Source organism: Neopsephotus bourkii, unplaced genomic scaffold (genome assembly GCF_033783945.1).
Source record: "Neopsephotus bourkii isolate Nb327-2 ecotype Australia unplaced genomic scaffold, CSIRO-AGI_Nbou_v1 NB_739, whole genome shotgun sequence".
In the NCBI taxonomy this organism is placed as follows: Eukaryota; Metazoa; Chordata; class Aves; order Psittaciformes; family Psittacidae; genus Neopsephotus; species Neopsephotus bourkii.
Genome location: NW_026901237.1, coordinates 2,667,378 through 2,682,267, shown reverse-complemented (window position 1 = coordinate 2,682,267; position 14,890 = coordinate 2,667,378). Strand labels below are relative to the sequence as shown.

At 42.5% G+C, this 14,890-nt stretch overlaps 1 protein-coding gene across 3 annotated transcripts in view; it reads right to left on the bottom strand.

Moving 5' to 3' along the window:
* Nucleotides 1-6,489: 6,489 nt before the first annotated feature.
* INPP5D (inositol polyphosphate-5-phosphatase D) overlaps nt 6,490-14,890 on the bottom strand; it is a 53,050-nt gene continuing 44,649 nt past the window's right edge. For 2 of the 3 annotated variants that reach the window (XM_061354538.1, XM_061354540.1), the window contains exons 21-28: nt 14,467-14,549; nt 13,299-13,386; nt 12,542-12,691; nt 11,728-11,821; nt 11,385-11,492; nt 10,536-10,808; nt 8,413-8,989; nt 6,490-7,533 (exon numbers count right to left, since the gene is read on the bottom strand). In XM_061354538.1, the coding sequence (XP_061210522.1) occupies nt 7,531-7,533; nt 8,413-8,989; nt 10,536-10,808; nt 11,385-11,492; nt 11,728-11,821; nt 12,542-12,691; nt 13,299-13,386; nt 14,467-14,549 (1,376 nt within the window). In that variant the 3' untranslated portion in view covers nt 6,490-7,530. The remainder of the gene's footprint in view (nt 7,534-8,412; nt 8,990-10,535; nt 10,809-11,384; nt 11,493-11,727; nt 11,822-12,541; nt 12,692-13,298; nt 13,387-14,466; nt 14,550-14,890) is intronic. The other variant, XM_061354539.1, reaches the window with a different exon arrangement.

Here is a 14,890-nt window from a genome sequence, read left to right as displayed (position 1 = left end):
ATTGGATACTGGAAATGCAGTATTTACTGTTTAGAATAATGAGACTGTTCCAAGGGAAGGATTCCAATTAATTCTCATCTGTATAGGTCTGAGTCTTAGAAAAACCACACTGTGTTAACGATATCCACCTTTCTGTAATATATGATTTCCATAATGGCAGGACATCCTGATTATATTTTATATGATACCTGTAAAAATGTTTTTTTCCACTCCAGCATGAAGTTCCTCTTCTTAAACTCATCTAAAGCTTCTGACAGTCTTTCCAATAGCACATGCCTGCTCCATGTCATCGCCTGTCATCTTGCTTTCCTTTCATATGAACAAGAGTTCAAGAACACGTGATAAAACAGCTGATTCAGGCTGGAAGTGGCTTCTTTCTCTGCCTGGAGCGCCTTTCTGCTACCTCCACCATTAAAATCTGCTCATTTGTTCAACAGCCTCCTTCAGGAATAAACATTCAGGACTTCTAACAACTCTAATGATGTTCAGAAAACTCATCCCACAGTGAAAAGGTGAAAACTCTGCCTCCAGATGTGCTCTACACCTCTAAAGGTTGAAACTTTACTTCCTGCAGAAAGCTTACTGTGGGTTTGGTAGCTGTGCAACTGAAAAAAGGCAAAGGAGAATAAACTCTTCAGCAGATATGAAAGGCAAACACATTGAGGCTATTTCAGGTATTAAAGATTCCTGCAGCAAGCATGCCAGATTGCGTACAGGCACAGCAAAGGTTAATATAAAACTATTTCATTGATTGACTTGCCGTGAAGGCCAGTTCTGTACCAGGTGATGGGCCAGACATGAAGTGCCTGTCAGAGAGGTTCATAGTGGAGCCAGGCAGACCAGTCAGACATGCACTGTACTGGTCACAGACTCTTGGATAAAAAGAAAAATGCTGGGACAACTTCCTTCTGCGCTCAGGTGTGCCTGGATGTGGGGCCATACACCTTCACCAGCTCTCCCAGCACACAAACTGGTGCAGGCTGTGCATCCTAGTTGTGAGATTAAACTCTCCACCACATGAAGCATAGTGTCCTCCTTAACCCCAGGTTACAACCATTTGTATTGAATTACTTACAAAAGAAGGAAGTGGAGAAGCCGCAATATCTAAATGTAGTCCAGTACCGCGTTGAGTCAGCCAGTGCCACAGAAGACAAAAGCTATATCCTATAGTCTGTGTTTAAAAAGGATTTTCACCCAGCACTTTGTGTAACTCCATCATTCCTAGAGGGTGCTGTCCATTTTGTGGGTCTCTGTCATGCTTCTAGATCCATTTCTGTTTCTGATGGCAAGCTCCACTCTAACACCCGCAGCAGCTGCAGTTCCGCATGCAGAGACTGAAGACTGCAACTGAGCTGGAGAGCAGGTTTCCAGGTCAAAATTCTCTTGACGAACAGGATGCTGTTCAGCAATGATAAATGCAAGGCACTACCTCAGGCAGGAGGAACTGAACACATGAATGCAGAAAAATCTATAGGAAAGGACCTAGGATTTGTATTGGTTCACCAGCTGAACATGGGTCAGCAACAGCATACTATCATGAAACAGGCAAACCTCATCTCTGAGGTAAAACAGGGCTGTTGTTTAGTCAGCAAGAGCAAGGCTTCTGGTGGAGAGAGACATGTCCCTGGCAGGGGGGTTGGAACTTGATGATCTTAAGGTCCTTTCCAACCCTAACTATTCTATGATTCTATGATTCTATGTCCAGCTTTAGCCAGCACATGTCAAGAAAATTCTGGTGTCAAAGTAGCCTAGAAGGAATGGCCAAAATACATATAAGGAGTGGCCCAGAGGAAAGATTTGGGCAGTTGGGACTGTTTAAGCTAAAGTGGAGGGAGCTGATGGGAAACATGACAGCAGTATGTAAATACAGTGTGTCAGAATATGAAGACAATAACCTGATCTGCTTGTTCGTGGGGGATAAGATTAGATTTTAAAAGTGCTTAAAGTCCACCAGAAATGCCCACTAGAGACAAGGAAAGGCTGGAAAGGCAAGTGAAGCTCTGAAACAGACTGCTCGAGGAAGAGAGAAACTTCTATGCTGGAGGTGTGTCAGTCCAGTAAAAGCATTTCCCCATGAAGAATTTAGCAGTTTATGCTTTGCTGGCATGGGGATTGGATTACATGGGTCCCTTCAAGTCTAATTTTTCAGAAATTCTATGCTGAGAGGGTCATGTTCTGACCGACACTGCTCTTTCTGACCCAAATCCAGCGGCTTAAACCATGACAGAACTGGAAATACTCATTTTCTGGGAAGATGCTGATCACCAGTGTGCTCCCCAAAGGCTAAATTAAATTCAAAGATCCATTTTCAAATTAGGCTTTGTTTTGGGTCTTGGAGTTTACATTTGAAAAGAAGGAACATTTCCCACATCTTGTCTTTTTCTTTGTGCTTACAAGCTGTAATTGTGAAGATGCAAATTGCTGTAAAGTACCAAGCAGACATGATTTCCATGCTAACTCTTCATCCTGTCTGTTACAAAGGTCTCTTGGTTTTTTCCCCATTTCTTTGCTGTTCCTTCCTCCCTTCTCTGGCTCGACCTTTCTATTAGAGATGGCTTTTACCCACCTGCTTTCTGCTGGATTCTCTCTCATTCCACAGTCTCTACTTCATCGGTTGCTTTACTGCAACCTCCTGCTTGTTGCTGGACCCCGTCTGCTTCATCCTTTTTGATTCATTAATTCTTTTCCAAATCAACCATTTACTACTCTGTTGTGTGCAATCTATATCTCTATTAGTTATGATATAATGTAATACTTTATCATCAGAGATTAATTTATGCTATATGCAATCTACACTAGAACCTGTAAAAAATGCAATAAAATGTTAGTAATAACCATAATGTGTAGCAGATCACCATCTCTGGCACAGAATAACTTCATTTAAGTATAAACACAGAAGCAGAAAATAGTTGAGACTGGATGGGCCTCTGGAGATCCTCAAGTCCAACCGCAAAATCTCAGCAAATGCTCATGGCTAGTATTCTTGATGTCTGCTGAAAAACAGGGGTTTTGATAATACAGTTTTGATTACAGTTTTCTGAATGCTACAGAGGAATGTTATTTTTGATCTAAAAGGATACACTGAAGCCCTTCTGTGTGTTTGCAGGAACTGAGTCTTTTTGGACAAAAACCTTTATCCATGTCTAGAAGCTGCAATAAAGTGAAGCAGAACTGGGAGAGAAATAAACCATGGCTTCAATATAGACTGCATTCATACACATGACATGAACCAGTGGATGGTTCTGCTGAGCTGAATTAATCTCTGCATGTCTAATGTACCTTTTGTTTAGCTGACTTGGGAGCAAGTACAAAGATGATCTGCAAATGAAATTAATAAAACAGGATAATGGTGGTGAACTGAGAATAGAAGTTCAGGGAAATTTGGTGATGCATCAGAAGAAAATAAAGCAAATTACAGTAGGTGAAAAGAAATCGCTTCAGTCAACCTGGGATTCAGCTGTGAAAGAGCTTCTGAAAGACTTCACAAGTTTTGACACAAATGCAATCTTAAAATACTTCTTATTGAGAGACACATTTGAAACAACACCACATGCACTCTGTGGAATTAGAAAGATCTTTTTCATATTCATGTGAATAATAAAATGATGTTTGCTTATATATATATATATCTATATAGAAAGAACATCTTGTACCCCTACAGCTAACACCTTTTCTATGCTAGGGAAATATGGCATGTTGAAATGACTATTTGGATTCTGTATCACTTGCATAATGAGCCCCCTCCATAGGCACTTGGGTGGCAGATGTGAGCAGTTACGAGACAGTTCCAGTTGTACAGGGCTCTTGCTTCAGCTGTGCACAGAAAATAGGGAACGTCATCGACTCCTTCATTAAATACTTCAGCCACCACAAAACGAGCACCACACAGATGCAGCTGACATATATTATGGCACCAAACTGTCAAGTTATAACTGCAGATCAAGAGAAGCCTTCACCATCACCTAACCTTTCCTGATGCACAGTCCAGTAGCTGCATTTCTCATTTATGTTATCAGCAAGGGATATAACAAATGAGGGGAGGGATGGAGTGTCTTCAGCAAATGTCCCAGAGGGAAAAGTATGTATTTCTCTTAGGCAGAAATTAGGAAAATAAATAAGTATTTGGATATTGTCCATATCCAGTCTATTGCTGTTTGGAGTCATTGGTTAGGAGGTCTCTGGGAATTGCCCTGAGTCACTTTGATTAGCTAGTCCTAACACCCACAGTTTAATCATGCACAAGTAACTGAGCCTTCGTTATAAAAATTGCGGGGGGGGGGGGGGGGGGGGGGTGGAGGAGCAATCAATTCATTTTTGGACAAGATACCCCTAATTTAACTGTACTATGACAAGAAAAACAGAAAAACACAAAGACTTTAGGATAAATGTTAAAAAACAAACTGAAAGATAATGACTAAACGCTTGGTTTTAAGCTGTACAGAAAGAGTGCTTGGTCCCAGCAGGCTAGAGGCCTAAGCATCATAATTCGTAACCAACATCAAAATTATCCCCTTGCTATTTTGGAGGGACTAACTTATCTTCATTTGTTTTGGGGTTTTTTCCTTCTATTTTCCCTCCTCCTTGAGCCGTTGTCTGTAAGACCCTATTTTTAACAGGAGGGAAAAAATTAGCCAAATACAGCATTTTAGGAAGAGATTTAACAGTGCCCTGTGATAGTTTCACAGTTGAGAGGACGCAGAGGCTTGTGTTAGAAGCATCAGGTGCAGGCAGGAAACAGGATTTTAAAGTTACTGTGTTCGACACATTACATCCTGTAACTTGGAACTTTAAGCATTTCTGACAGCTGGGTCTCCCCTGAAATAAGTACACTATGACTGCGGCTATTTTAAGAAGTTAAAGGATGCTGGAAGGTTGCAGACAGGTATTACACCTGAGGAAAACTGGTCAATTCAGACCCTTCATGTCTTCTGCTTGTACTGTCTGTGCCAACTTAACTGGACAATAAAAGAGCTCGCGGAATAATGTGCCTGGTTTGGCAAGAGTTTCATAAGCCCAGGGACACAAGGGAAAGAAGCAGCTTGTGTTCAGTCCAGGTTTCATCTGGTTCAGGACACAAGGCAGTAAAACCTTAAAATATTAAAGGCATTATGACAGAAAGCACAAATAAAACAAACATAAACACAAGACATTTGTTAAATTTAGTTTTTCTAATATTCACGTCTGGGAAGCTCCCACAGTTGGTGTGACCAATTCTGCCATCTCAAGGTTTTGCTAGTCTTACCATAGAGACAAGTATTGTGCAGTGTACCCCTACTTTTTTTGCACCAGCTTATCTCTACCACTCCGTGTCTAAACTGCTCACCTGAGAACTCTCTTCTGCAGAGGCCTCAGAAAACTCTTTACAGAACTTTCTTTTGCATGTTTTCCACTTGCAAAAAATCTGGTGACATTTTCCATCATTCCTGATACAGAGGATACCCCAGACTCTCTTTGGAGCCACAAGTAATAACTTTTACCCAGCTCTCAATCTAGTAGGTAATGCATTCTTAGCATGGGAATAGAAGTGCATTTTCTTATTGCAGGAAACTTGGCAGAGAGCTTCTCTCCTCCCCCAGCAATACACCCTTTTAAGGGACAGGCCAGATCAAGTACCTGGATGTTATATTATGCCTTAGTAAGTCCTGTGTTCTCAAGCTCTGCTCATCCGCAAATCTGTGCCAAATTTAAGTAGTATTGCCAAACAGGAGAACATTTTTGCTAGAAGCTGTATTTGCTTTATATCAAGCGTTTATTTGCAGACTTTGGAGAATCTACTTTCTTTTCTAGAGCTTAGGAAGTCAGTGGATAAACACAGAAAATCTGACCCTGTCTCACTGTTGAGAAGTTAAAAATGTTTTGTAGAAATCCTGTCACATTTCCATCTCTGAACATACAAGAACACAGGATTAGCATGGAGATCTCACTCTCCATATTGCACAGAAAGTTCACCTGCTTCAGGAAGGTTTTACTCTGTGGCTGCACAAATTCTTCTGCAATCTGGAAAAGTGAAAACTCCCCACGTTCAGGGAAATACCACAGCTATTGAATTACGAGGATTACACAGAGAGGACTCTGTTAATAAAGCAAGAGGAATGTAAATTCATGGCCAGTCTTGCTGACTTCTAGGTGGAGTGCCAGGTGTTTCAGTAATGATGCCTTGAAACTCTAACCTCTCTTTTTAAAAGGTTTCTACCTTTTCCACCCATTCTCACAAGCCTATGCTTGCCATCTTCTGCTCCATTAAAATTACTGTGCATTTTCTATACTCACACGACTATAACTGTACCTGCTAACAGGTGCTAGAGTTTTTAAAACAGCTGTATCCACGAAGGGTCTGTGCAAACACACACACACGCAAATATGTCCTCAGTTTTATCTTCTGGGCACTCCTTGGTGCTTTGGTGTTTCTGGGCAGGGACTACAGTCACTGAGTGTAGCACCCAATAGAAGCTGAATCATGGCAGGCAGTGCTGAATTTTCAGAAAAGAATGATCAGAAAGGTGAATATTTTATTTTTTAAGTAATCAACATGGAAACAATATCAACAATTAAGTCACAAACAGGCATAGCCTAATTGTAACCTCAGCATTAATACTTTATGTGAATATAACAGATATTACAAGTATGTTAACATTATTCATTCTCAGTCATTGAACGTAAGTGTACAATAAGGTCAGCATTAATCTGTTAAGAATGCTACAAAATCAGCAGGCCAGTGTCCTTCAAAAGCAGAGTGCTGGCTGTGACAGGCTGGAATTACTGCTGTCCATCCCTTCAGGCAGCTATACTCCTAGACTGCCTGTGGGTCCTGCCTATGCTCCCATTCCTGCATGTAGTTCTGATAGCTCCCTTTGTTTGTTAGGGGTACAAAAAGCACTACCTGCTAGAAAGAAAAAGAGCCACCCGTGCCAAGGGCCAACCCTCACACTCTGCATGAATCATGCATGAATGCAGCCTGCAGAGCTAATGCTAGAGGCAAAACTGGCTTCATTGGCAGTGTGTGACATTCATCAGTATCTGCCGTTCCAACTGTTTTCCCACCCTCCCCTAACTCCTTGCTCCACAGACAGGATGTGCTTTTGGAGCTGTACCGCTTTCAAAATGCTTTCTTTTACACATCACTCTTCAATAGGGATTCTGTGACACAAAATAAAAATTTTGTTTTTGTGGAAAGGAAGCTCTTTAAATACACCCCTTCTGTCTCTTGGGCCTCTTACCGTACCTTCCTCTTTTTCAGAACGTTTAATGTGTGTACTGAATCACCTGCCTCTTAACAGAAGTACCAGGGTGACACTATAAAAGGCTAACTTGCATTTGGTATTGTGGTCCTGGCTCCTCTTGTTCTGAGTAACACAGGATAAACTTCTCAGCTAGAATATTTTCATAATCATAGGGAGGGATACACCCTCAGAAGTAAAACTCCTCAGTCTTTTTAGAACCAGACCAGAGAACATCAGTGTGAACAAAGCAGCGATCTCCATCTTTCTTCCCATCAGGATTCCTCCTAGGGTGCCATCTGCTGTGTCACTGTCACTGTGGAGACAAGAGAAGACATCAGCTTGTCTAGTGTCAATTCTCAAAGTCTTGATGGAGAAGAAAAAAACGCCACAGTCCTACAGCTTGCTCAAGTGGGATCTTGTTTTCTCCCAGGCCCATTTACTAAGACCTCCCCTGCTTCTTCTCATCCAGCTTGTGATGTTCTGGAGGAGAAAAAACCCAAAGCCAGCAAAAAAAACAACCCCAACTCCCACAGACAAACAAAACCCAGAAGAAAGAAAAAAAGAAAAAAAATCAAAAGAACTCCCCACAAAACAAACAAACAAAAACCCCCAACAAAACCAAAGCCAACAAACAAAAGAAACCCCAAAACCAAGCAAAAAAATAACCTTCCCCCAAAAAACCCCACCACCCAGAGAAGTAGATGTGTGATTATTTCTGTGGGGGGTTCAGTAATGGTTTTGGACACTGCTGTTCTAAGCTGATAAGTGCTTCCCACGGATAACTACTTTTAATCATCTTTTTATTATTTATAGCAAAGCACATCCCTTAGCCAATACTGTAGGTTTGTGCTGTGAGGCTAGGTTTGGACATTTCAGGCATAATGCAGTATGCACCGAAGGAGCAATAATAAAGTAGCTGACTATTTGTGTTCCTCTTCTGGCCATCAAGTTTAAACATTCCAGAAGAAGTTAACACTTCATGTAAAACTATGGCTTCACAACATGACATCTTCTGCAGCAATACTGCTGTACGACACTCCCTACTCTGCAGGCCCTGTAGGCTTGTGGGACAGTGCTCTGAGCTTGGTTAGGAAATGCGGAGCAAGGGCACAGTGATTAAACCAGTGCTACTCTAGCAGCATTCTGCTGTGAGGCCAACTTCTACCCTGCCCCACTGCCACAAGTAACACACCGGTGTAGTTGTCCTGCCGACCGGTCCTTCTTCTGTCCAATGCTTCCCAGAGTGAGGCAGCTCTGAACTGTCCCGATAGTCTCGCCCCTTGGAGTTCTGCATGTCCAGCACTGCCCGGCTCTTCGAGGGAAGGGGCGGTTTGTTCTGCTGCCCCTGGGTACTTGGGCTGACTTCAGACCTCAATGGCTTGACTAGCTTTTTGAGTGGTGCTGAGTTTTCTAACGGTGCGGTAATCTTCGGCTTGCCTTGAGTCTTTTCACCTGTATTCTTCTCTTCGGATTGGCCAGAGCAGGTATAGGACCGAAACCGCTGTGTGGGGACCAGGAAAGGTGGTGATGGCTGTTTGCTGGGGGTCTTGCTACTCTCAGGCTCCTGGGGCTTTGTGAGATGACAGCTCTGATCACGCAGTGGTGGCTGCTCTTTTCGTGAGGCCTTGGCGTAGTCCTGCTCTTTCTTTGGTGCCACCTTGCCCTTACACCCCATAGAACCATACAGTGGGTTCTCAAACATCTCTGGCTTTTGCTGCCCCTCCTCCTGAAGTGAAGGCTCTGCTGTGGTTTTCCCCAGTTCAGGTGGCCTAGAGTCATCAAAGCAGTGTAAAGAGACACTTGTAAAAAGCAGGCAAGAGACACTGATTTAAACAGAAAGTGAATAGGAAATGAGCATAATAAGACTGAACAGACTGTGCAAAGGGGTGGCAGGATAATAGTAAAATTTGGGGAGAGAACAGAATTGTGCGTTGTTTTTACTTTGTTTAAACATTATTAACATGACAGCAGAGACCAGATAAGCATGGTACTGTATAAACTCCCTGCTGCACTACAGTCTTTGTCCAAGTGGTAATTGGCTTCTCTTTAAACAGAGATAAGCTGCTGAGCCAAACTGTGCCAAGTGCTCTGAAGGCTCTGTGACACACACAAATCTGAATTTAAATACTAAAAAGAATATTCAGATTTGGCAGAAAGGATTGAAATGTCTGTCTGGACAGTTAACTGAGTCATAGCTCACATCATACCATAGCATTTTACAACTAGGTCAATCTCCTCTCGCTACCAATGCTACATGGTATTCCTGGGGAAGGGATAAGACTCCTTAATGCACTCAAATGCACTATATATGAGTAATAGCTATAATTCTGTAGGTGAGGCAATCATTGTTCATTCACAGCTGAGGCCTTTGAATTGGGGCTCAGATTGGAATGACAGCACAGCTATACAGTGGGACAAAGGAGGTTTCATGGGTTTTATATGACTTGACCTGATTTGGCAAGACTTTCATCTGGAGAGCCATCATGATTACGTAAAAGATCAGCCACAATATCACTGAACAGAGGAGAACAGGTGTGAGTGGCACATGTTCCTTGGAAGTCTTCAAGTGACTTGTGCTCCTTGCTTCAAGTTATTTTCTGGAAGTCAGTACATGCAGAAGAAAAGAGCTGAGAGCACGATGAAGCCTTGTCAGGTACATAACAGATTGAGGCACTGCTTGCAGCTCTGAATTCTGCAAGTTCTGGCTTATGGAGTGAACTATAGCCCAGACACAGGAAGCATCTGTCACTACGAAAAGGAGGTCTGAATGAGGACAGTGTGTACAGCACTAGGGTGAAGTAGCCTCATCACTTTACTTAGATGCGTATGGGTGGATATTTTCAATTGCTGGATGGAAATTCTGCATCAAGACTTGTGACAGATGCAGTAGATGGATGCTACCTTCTATGGCAAGCTGGATACTTGTGTAGTAGTGTACACAGAAATTCGGTTTAAGTACTTCACACAGGACATGTGAAGGAGCTCTCCTCCTTCCCATCCAGTGAAAACATCTATGTAACTCTTCCCTTTTCTTCTTTGTTACCAATTCTGTGGCCTTTTCCTTCTCTTCTCTTGGTAGAGAACAAAATTTACACATATATTTTGTGTTTTCCTTTCACAAAGCTAGCCATACTAGTTTGCTTTGAATATGTGATGTGCTGCACTAGTGACCTTCAGTTATCTTTCTCTAATTCTAGAGATGAAACTCTGAGAGAATATGCAGCACCTTGAACTCTCTAAAGATCATGAAACAGTGACTGTGCAGAATGACAGAAGAGAGAGTACTCAGCCCCAGTGCAAAACTCAAAGACTTACAGGTACTCTTGGCTCCGACTACAAATGCCTCTGTTTACTGTAGGCTGGAGAGATGGTTTTGGAGATAGAGGCGACACAGAGGGTGATGTGGAGGATGACTGACACTGTCCCATTACAGATGTAGTCTCTTTGGGCTGCTGCTCGTAGCTCCAGAGAGCAGGTGGTTGGTCTGGTGAAGGTATCTGCTTAAGCTGGCTAGTTGCAGACGGCTGCTGAGAGAAAGCAGCCATCCCCAGGTAGTTGGGGTTGCTGATGTCTGTGGGAGTGGAGCTGCTGAAGAGAAAAAATACTGTTAGGAAGACACATGCACAAATACATTTCTTGTCTCCCTGCCATCTATAAAGGAGTTAGTGCCCACTGAGTGCTTAGATTTAGTACCACCTACTTCGTTTTTTTGGCCACTGATGCTTTGGAATCAGAGAATAAGTAGGAGTCCTGTTAGTGCCTCTCTTTGCCCTGGGTATTTGGAGAGGAAGCAGCTGGGTCAAGGCCCCAGCACCAAATAGTTTCCCTGGCTGTCACAGGCACTTCCATTTCCAGGCTACAGAGAGCACTCAGAGGCTTATATAGGCTTCTAGGCCCAGCAGTTCAGCTGGAAGCTGTAGCAGAATGGCTCCAAGCAAGAAGAAAATGGCAGCACTGGGCAGCATTACGCAGCATAGGAATAAGGAGCAACAGGAGAGGTCTTTTGAGGTGTACCTATATAGTCTAGCAGGGAGAAGGCAGGAAGTTGCCTGCAAAGAAATGTGCCTATGAAGCTGTAAGCCTATGATTCTTGGAAAGGAAAAGACAGGCAGTGTAAGCACAGCTTCCCACCCCAAGCTGGCAGAGGTGAAGTAGCAAGATTACCGTAATGTATCCTCTTTTCCCAAGTTGTCTGGAGAAGAGGAAACACTCCCCCAATAGCGAGCAATGGCTGCTGCCTCTCTGGCAACCAGATGAGTAGATTTTGACTTTCTGTTGGAAATAAAAGGGCCCTTTTTAAGTGAGGTGCAGGAACCTAACCTGACTAATACATCTTCAGCTTGTGAAGCTTTGGGCACAGAAGCATTGACCAACCCTGACCAGAGAGCCACAAAGGCAGCTTCCCAGTGCTCAGCATGCCTATTAATACTGCTCCCACAGCAAGCACAGCTTTGCCTTTATTGAATCAACTACTTTTCCATAACCAGCTTACACACTTGTCCTTTACCTGTTAGTCTGATCCCAGTCTTTGCTAGGCTCTAAGTTGCTGTTATTCTTTGGTTTCTGCCCAGCAATTTCATCACGTTCAATCTTGACAAAATCTGAAGGAAAGAAAAGACATTAAAAAGTGTTTTGGCAGCTTCACAGTATGATTGCATAAGTTTTCTGTGTTACTGCTTGTATTAAGGCATCTCTCTTGACTATCAGAATGACAGTTTTAAGCAGTTGATGGTATTGCTTTAAACAATATGGCACAGGAAAAATTGTGTTTCTTGAAATAGAAAGGTCATGGTCCACCAAACAGCCACATACAGGTCATTTTACCATCAAGAATAATAGGAAATGTAAAGAGGCTGCTTTTGTACTCTGAAAGAGAACAACAGGTAGCAAGGTGAAAATGAGCAGCGTTTGCGATCCTTTAGCTAAGAAGTTCTACTTGAGAGCCTCACGTGCTCTTTGCTGATGTTCCCCCAGGATGACCAGAACAGGGAAAGCTTTGGCACCTTGTCGTATGGCCACAAGTGGAACTAAGGCATCGCCATTCAATAAAACCAGTATTAGTGACAGACAGGGGGCTCTCTCAGTCTGCTGAATTTACTTGAATGATGAAAAAGGAAAAAACTCAAATCACATTGCTGTGCCTTTCTGAAAGAGCACAGGTATACTCCTGAGAACTAAGGATAATCTTGCAGTCAACATCAAAAGTTCTTGCCTCTTTGGGACTAAAAGCACTGCAAGGATCATTTTCAGTTCATTGACAGATGTCTTTAGAGATGGATATTCTCTGGGGTGAGCACTGCAGAGGTAATCTCGTTCCTTACCATACAGTTTCTCTCTCTGTTTTCCTTGTGATGTCTGTAACTTGATTTCACCTTGAAAGACTCCTGTTTTCTCACCATGGTGTGTCAGCACAGTATGGATAGGAGCTAAGGATTCTGTTGCTTCTATTCGCAGGGCAATGCAGCCTTCCCCTAGAGACAAGGAGACAACGAGCCTGGGACTGGGAAAAAAAGCATTGAAGTATTTTTCTCCTGTCAGTCATCCACTATCACTGTGCTGACAGGGCTGAGATTACTGGAGAGAATCTGCTCTGGATCACAGTAAGGAATGTAATGTCCCTGGAGAAATCAGCGGCATTCATTTCACTTCTTCACATATGTGTGAAGGATTTGGGCATTGGAGACAGCTGCAGGTGGCTACAGGGTTCTGAGCTTCCATTACTGGTAAAGAAAACATGAGCCAAATCCATAAAACAGGATTTGTATGTTTTGAGTTAACTAATTTAAACAGACTGACTCCTGATTTAATTTCTGTACTTTCTTTTTAAGCCATTGCTCTTTTGGGGCTGGTAAAGCTCACACAGATTGTTGCTTCAAGTTAATTTCCTTCTAATCATCCTTAGCTCACAAATTATTGCCCACAATGTATTCTTGTGTGTATTGAGTTCCAAATCAGAAGTCAGAGCATCATGGATGTTCAGTCTATAAGAGTTACTTCTGTTCTCTCCCACTCCTTCAGCAGTTTGGAAAAATCTAAGTAGATTTTGACTCATCTAGAACTTTAGAGCTAAACACTTACCGTAAGATTCATCACTGTCTGATGACTTAATGCTGATCAGGATGTGTTGATCCAGGAGGTATTCTGGGTCTGAAATAATGGGAGTCAGCTGCAAAGACAAGTTAATGTGGGTCAGTACAATAGGCAGGCTACACGAACACAGTTATCCCTGTGCCTCAGTCCCAAATGAGCAAAGCTCAGCTGGACAAACCAATGAGGATATCATGCCACCTCCAGGATCAGCCTCTTTGATGATGTTCAGAGATCTGTGGTAGGAGGCTACATACTTTTAGAGTCCCCCCACTCTCACTACCAGCACAGCAGACGGAATGCTACAAATCAAACACTAACCGCCTGAGCTGCAGTTTTCTTCTGCAGTGCAGGACTAAAAACTGCTCTAGGAGGAAGTGATCCGCACTTTGATTCAGTTTGCTCCCTGAAATCTGTTTGGCTGTTGTTACAATTGCTTATTGTACAGCCTTTCCCCAGTCTTTCAGTGTTAAGGCACTCTTTCCAAAGTCAGCATTTGTTAACTTTTCTGAAGGGCACTGACATGTATGTTTACTTCAAATCCAGGAGCTCTGATAGTACTTCCAGCTCTCACTATGACAGAAAATGGAGAAGAGCTCTGATCTCAAGGATAGGACTTGTCTCTGACACTGACACATGGAATACTACATCTGGCCACTGATGGTCTTTTTTAACACAGGTAAAAAATGGTCAACTTTTCTATAAAATACTGAGAAAAACTTTGCCTGACAGGGCAGAGAAACTCCAGGGTAGAGCTGCTCTTTAAGAAGTCTTCTCTTCCATCTAAAAAACCAATAGGGCCTGCTTAAAAGACTTGTCAGCATAGTTATGTTCACTAAAAGTGTGAGACTCAGGAGAGGTCACACTTCTGAGTGACACTATCATGTCAGCAAAATTCCCGATAGAGGTTGAAAGTATACTGTATAAAAGATACACTTTTTTATATAGTATACTGGCAAGAAAGTTCTTTTCTCCTTATAACACACTCTGGTTAGCTTAAGCCCATCCTGCATTCTTACAGCCTCTTCTGAGTGTAAACAAGACCACAGCCATGTTCCTGAAAATAATGTTCGTGTAAGTAAAAGACTTAATGTTGCTTATGGGATGCAAGTGGAAGGCTTCTATTCCATATGGATATGGAAACGGAGTCCCTGCTTACCTTTGGAAGTGCATCAATGAACTTTACCACAAGCTCCCCTTCACTCCCATCCTCATTTTCTCCTTCCTGGCTCTTCACAAAACCTGCAAAGTGATGAAAAAGGAGCTCACCAGAAGAAAGACACCAAGAACTTGTCTACGAATCCTCCTCAGATGCCAGATCTCCAAAACCCCTACAATTATTATCCTAATTTGACACAAGTTTTAAAAGTATTAAGAAGCTTCAAGTCTGAGCTTTGGGTCCATGTTTACATGGTAACTTTACATGTGATTTTCTTGGTGCATTGCTAAATGGTTTTATTTCACAGTTAAACTTGGCACTGAGAAGCTCAGTGCATACATGGACTGGAGGATAAGAACATGACAGCTCTTCCTACGCCACTCAAGATAGCACACTTTTGAAATTCTAATTTAAGATTCGTAAT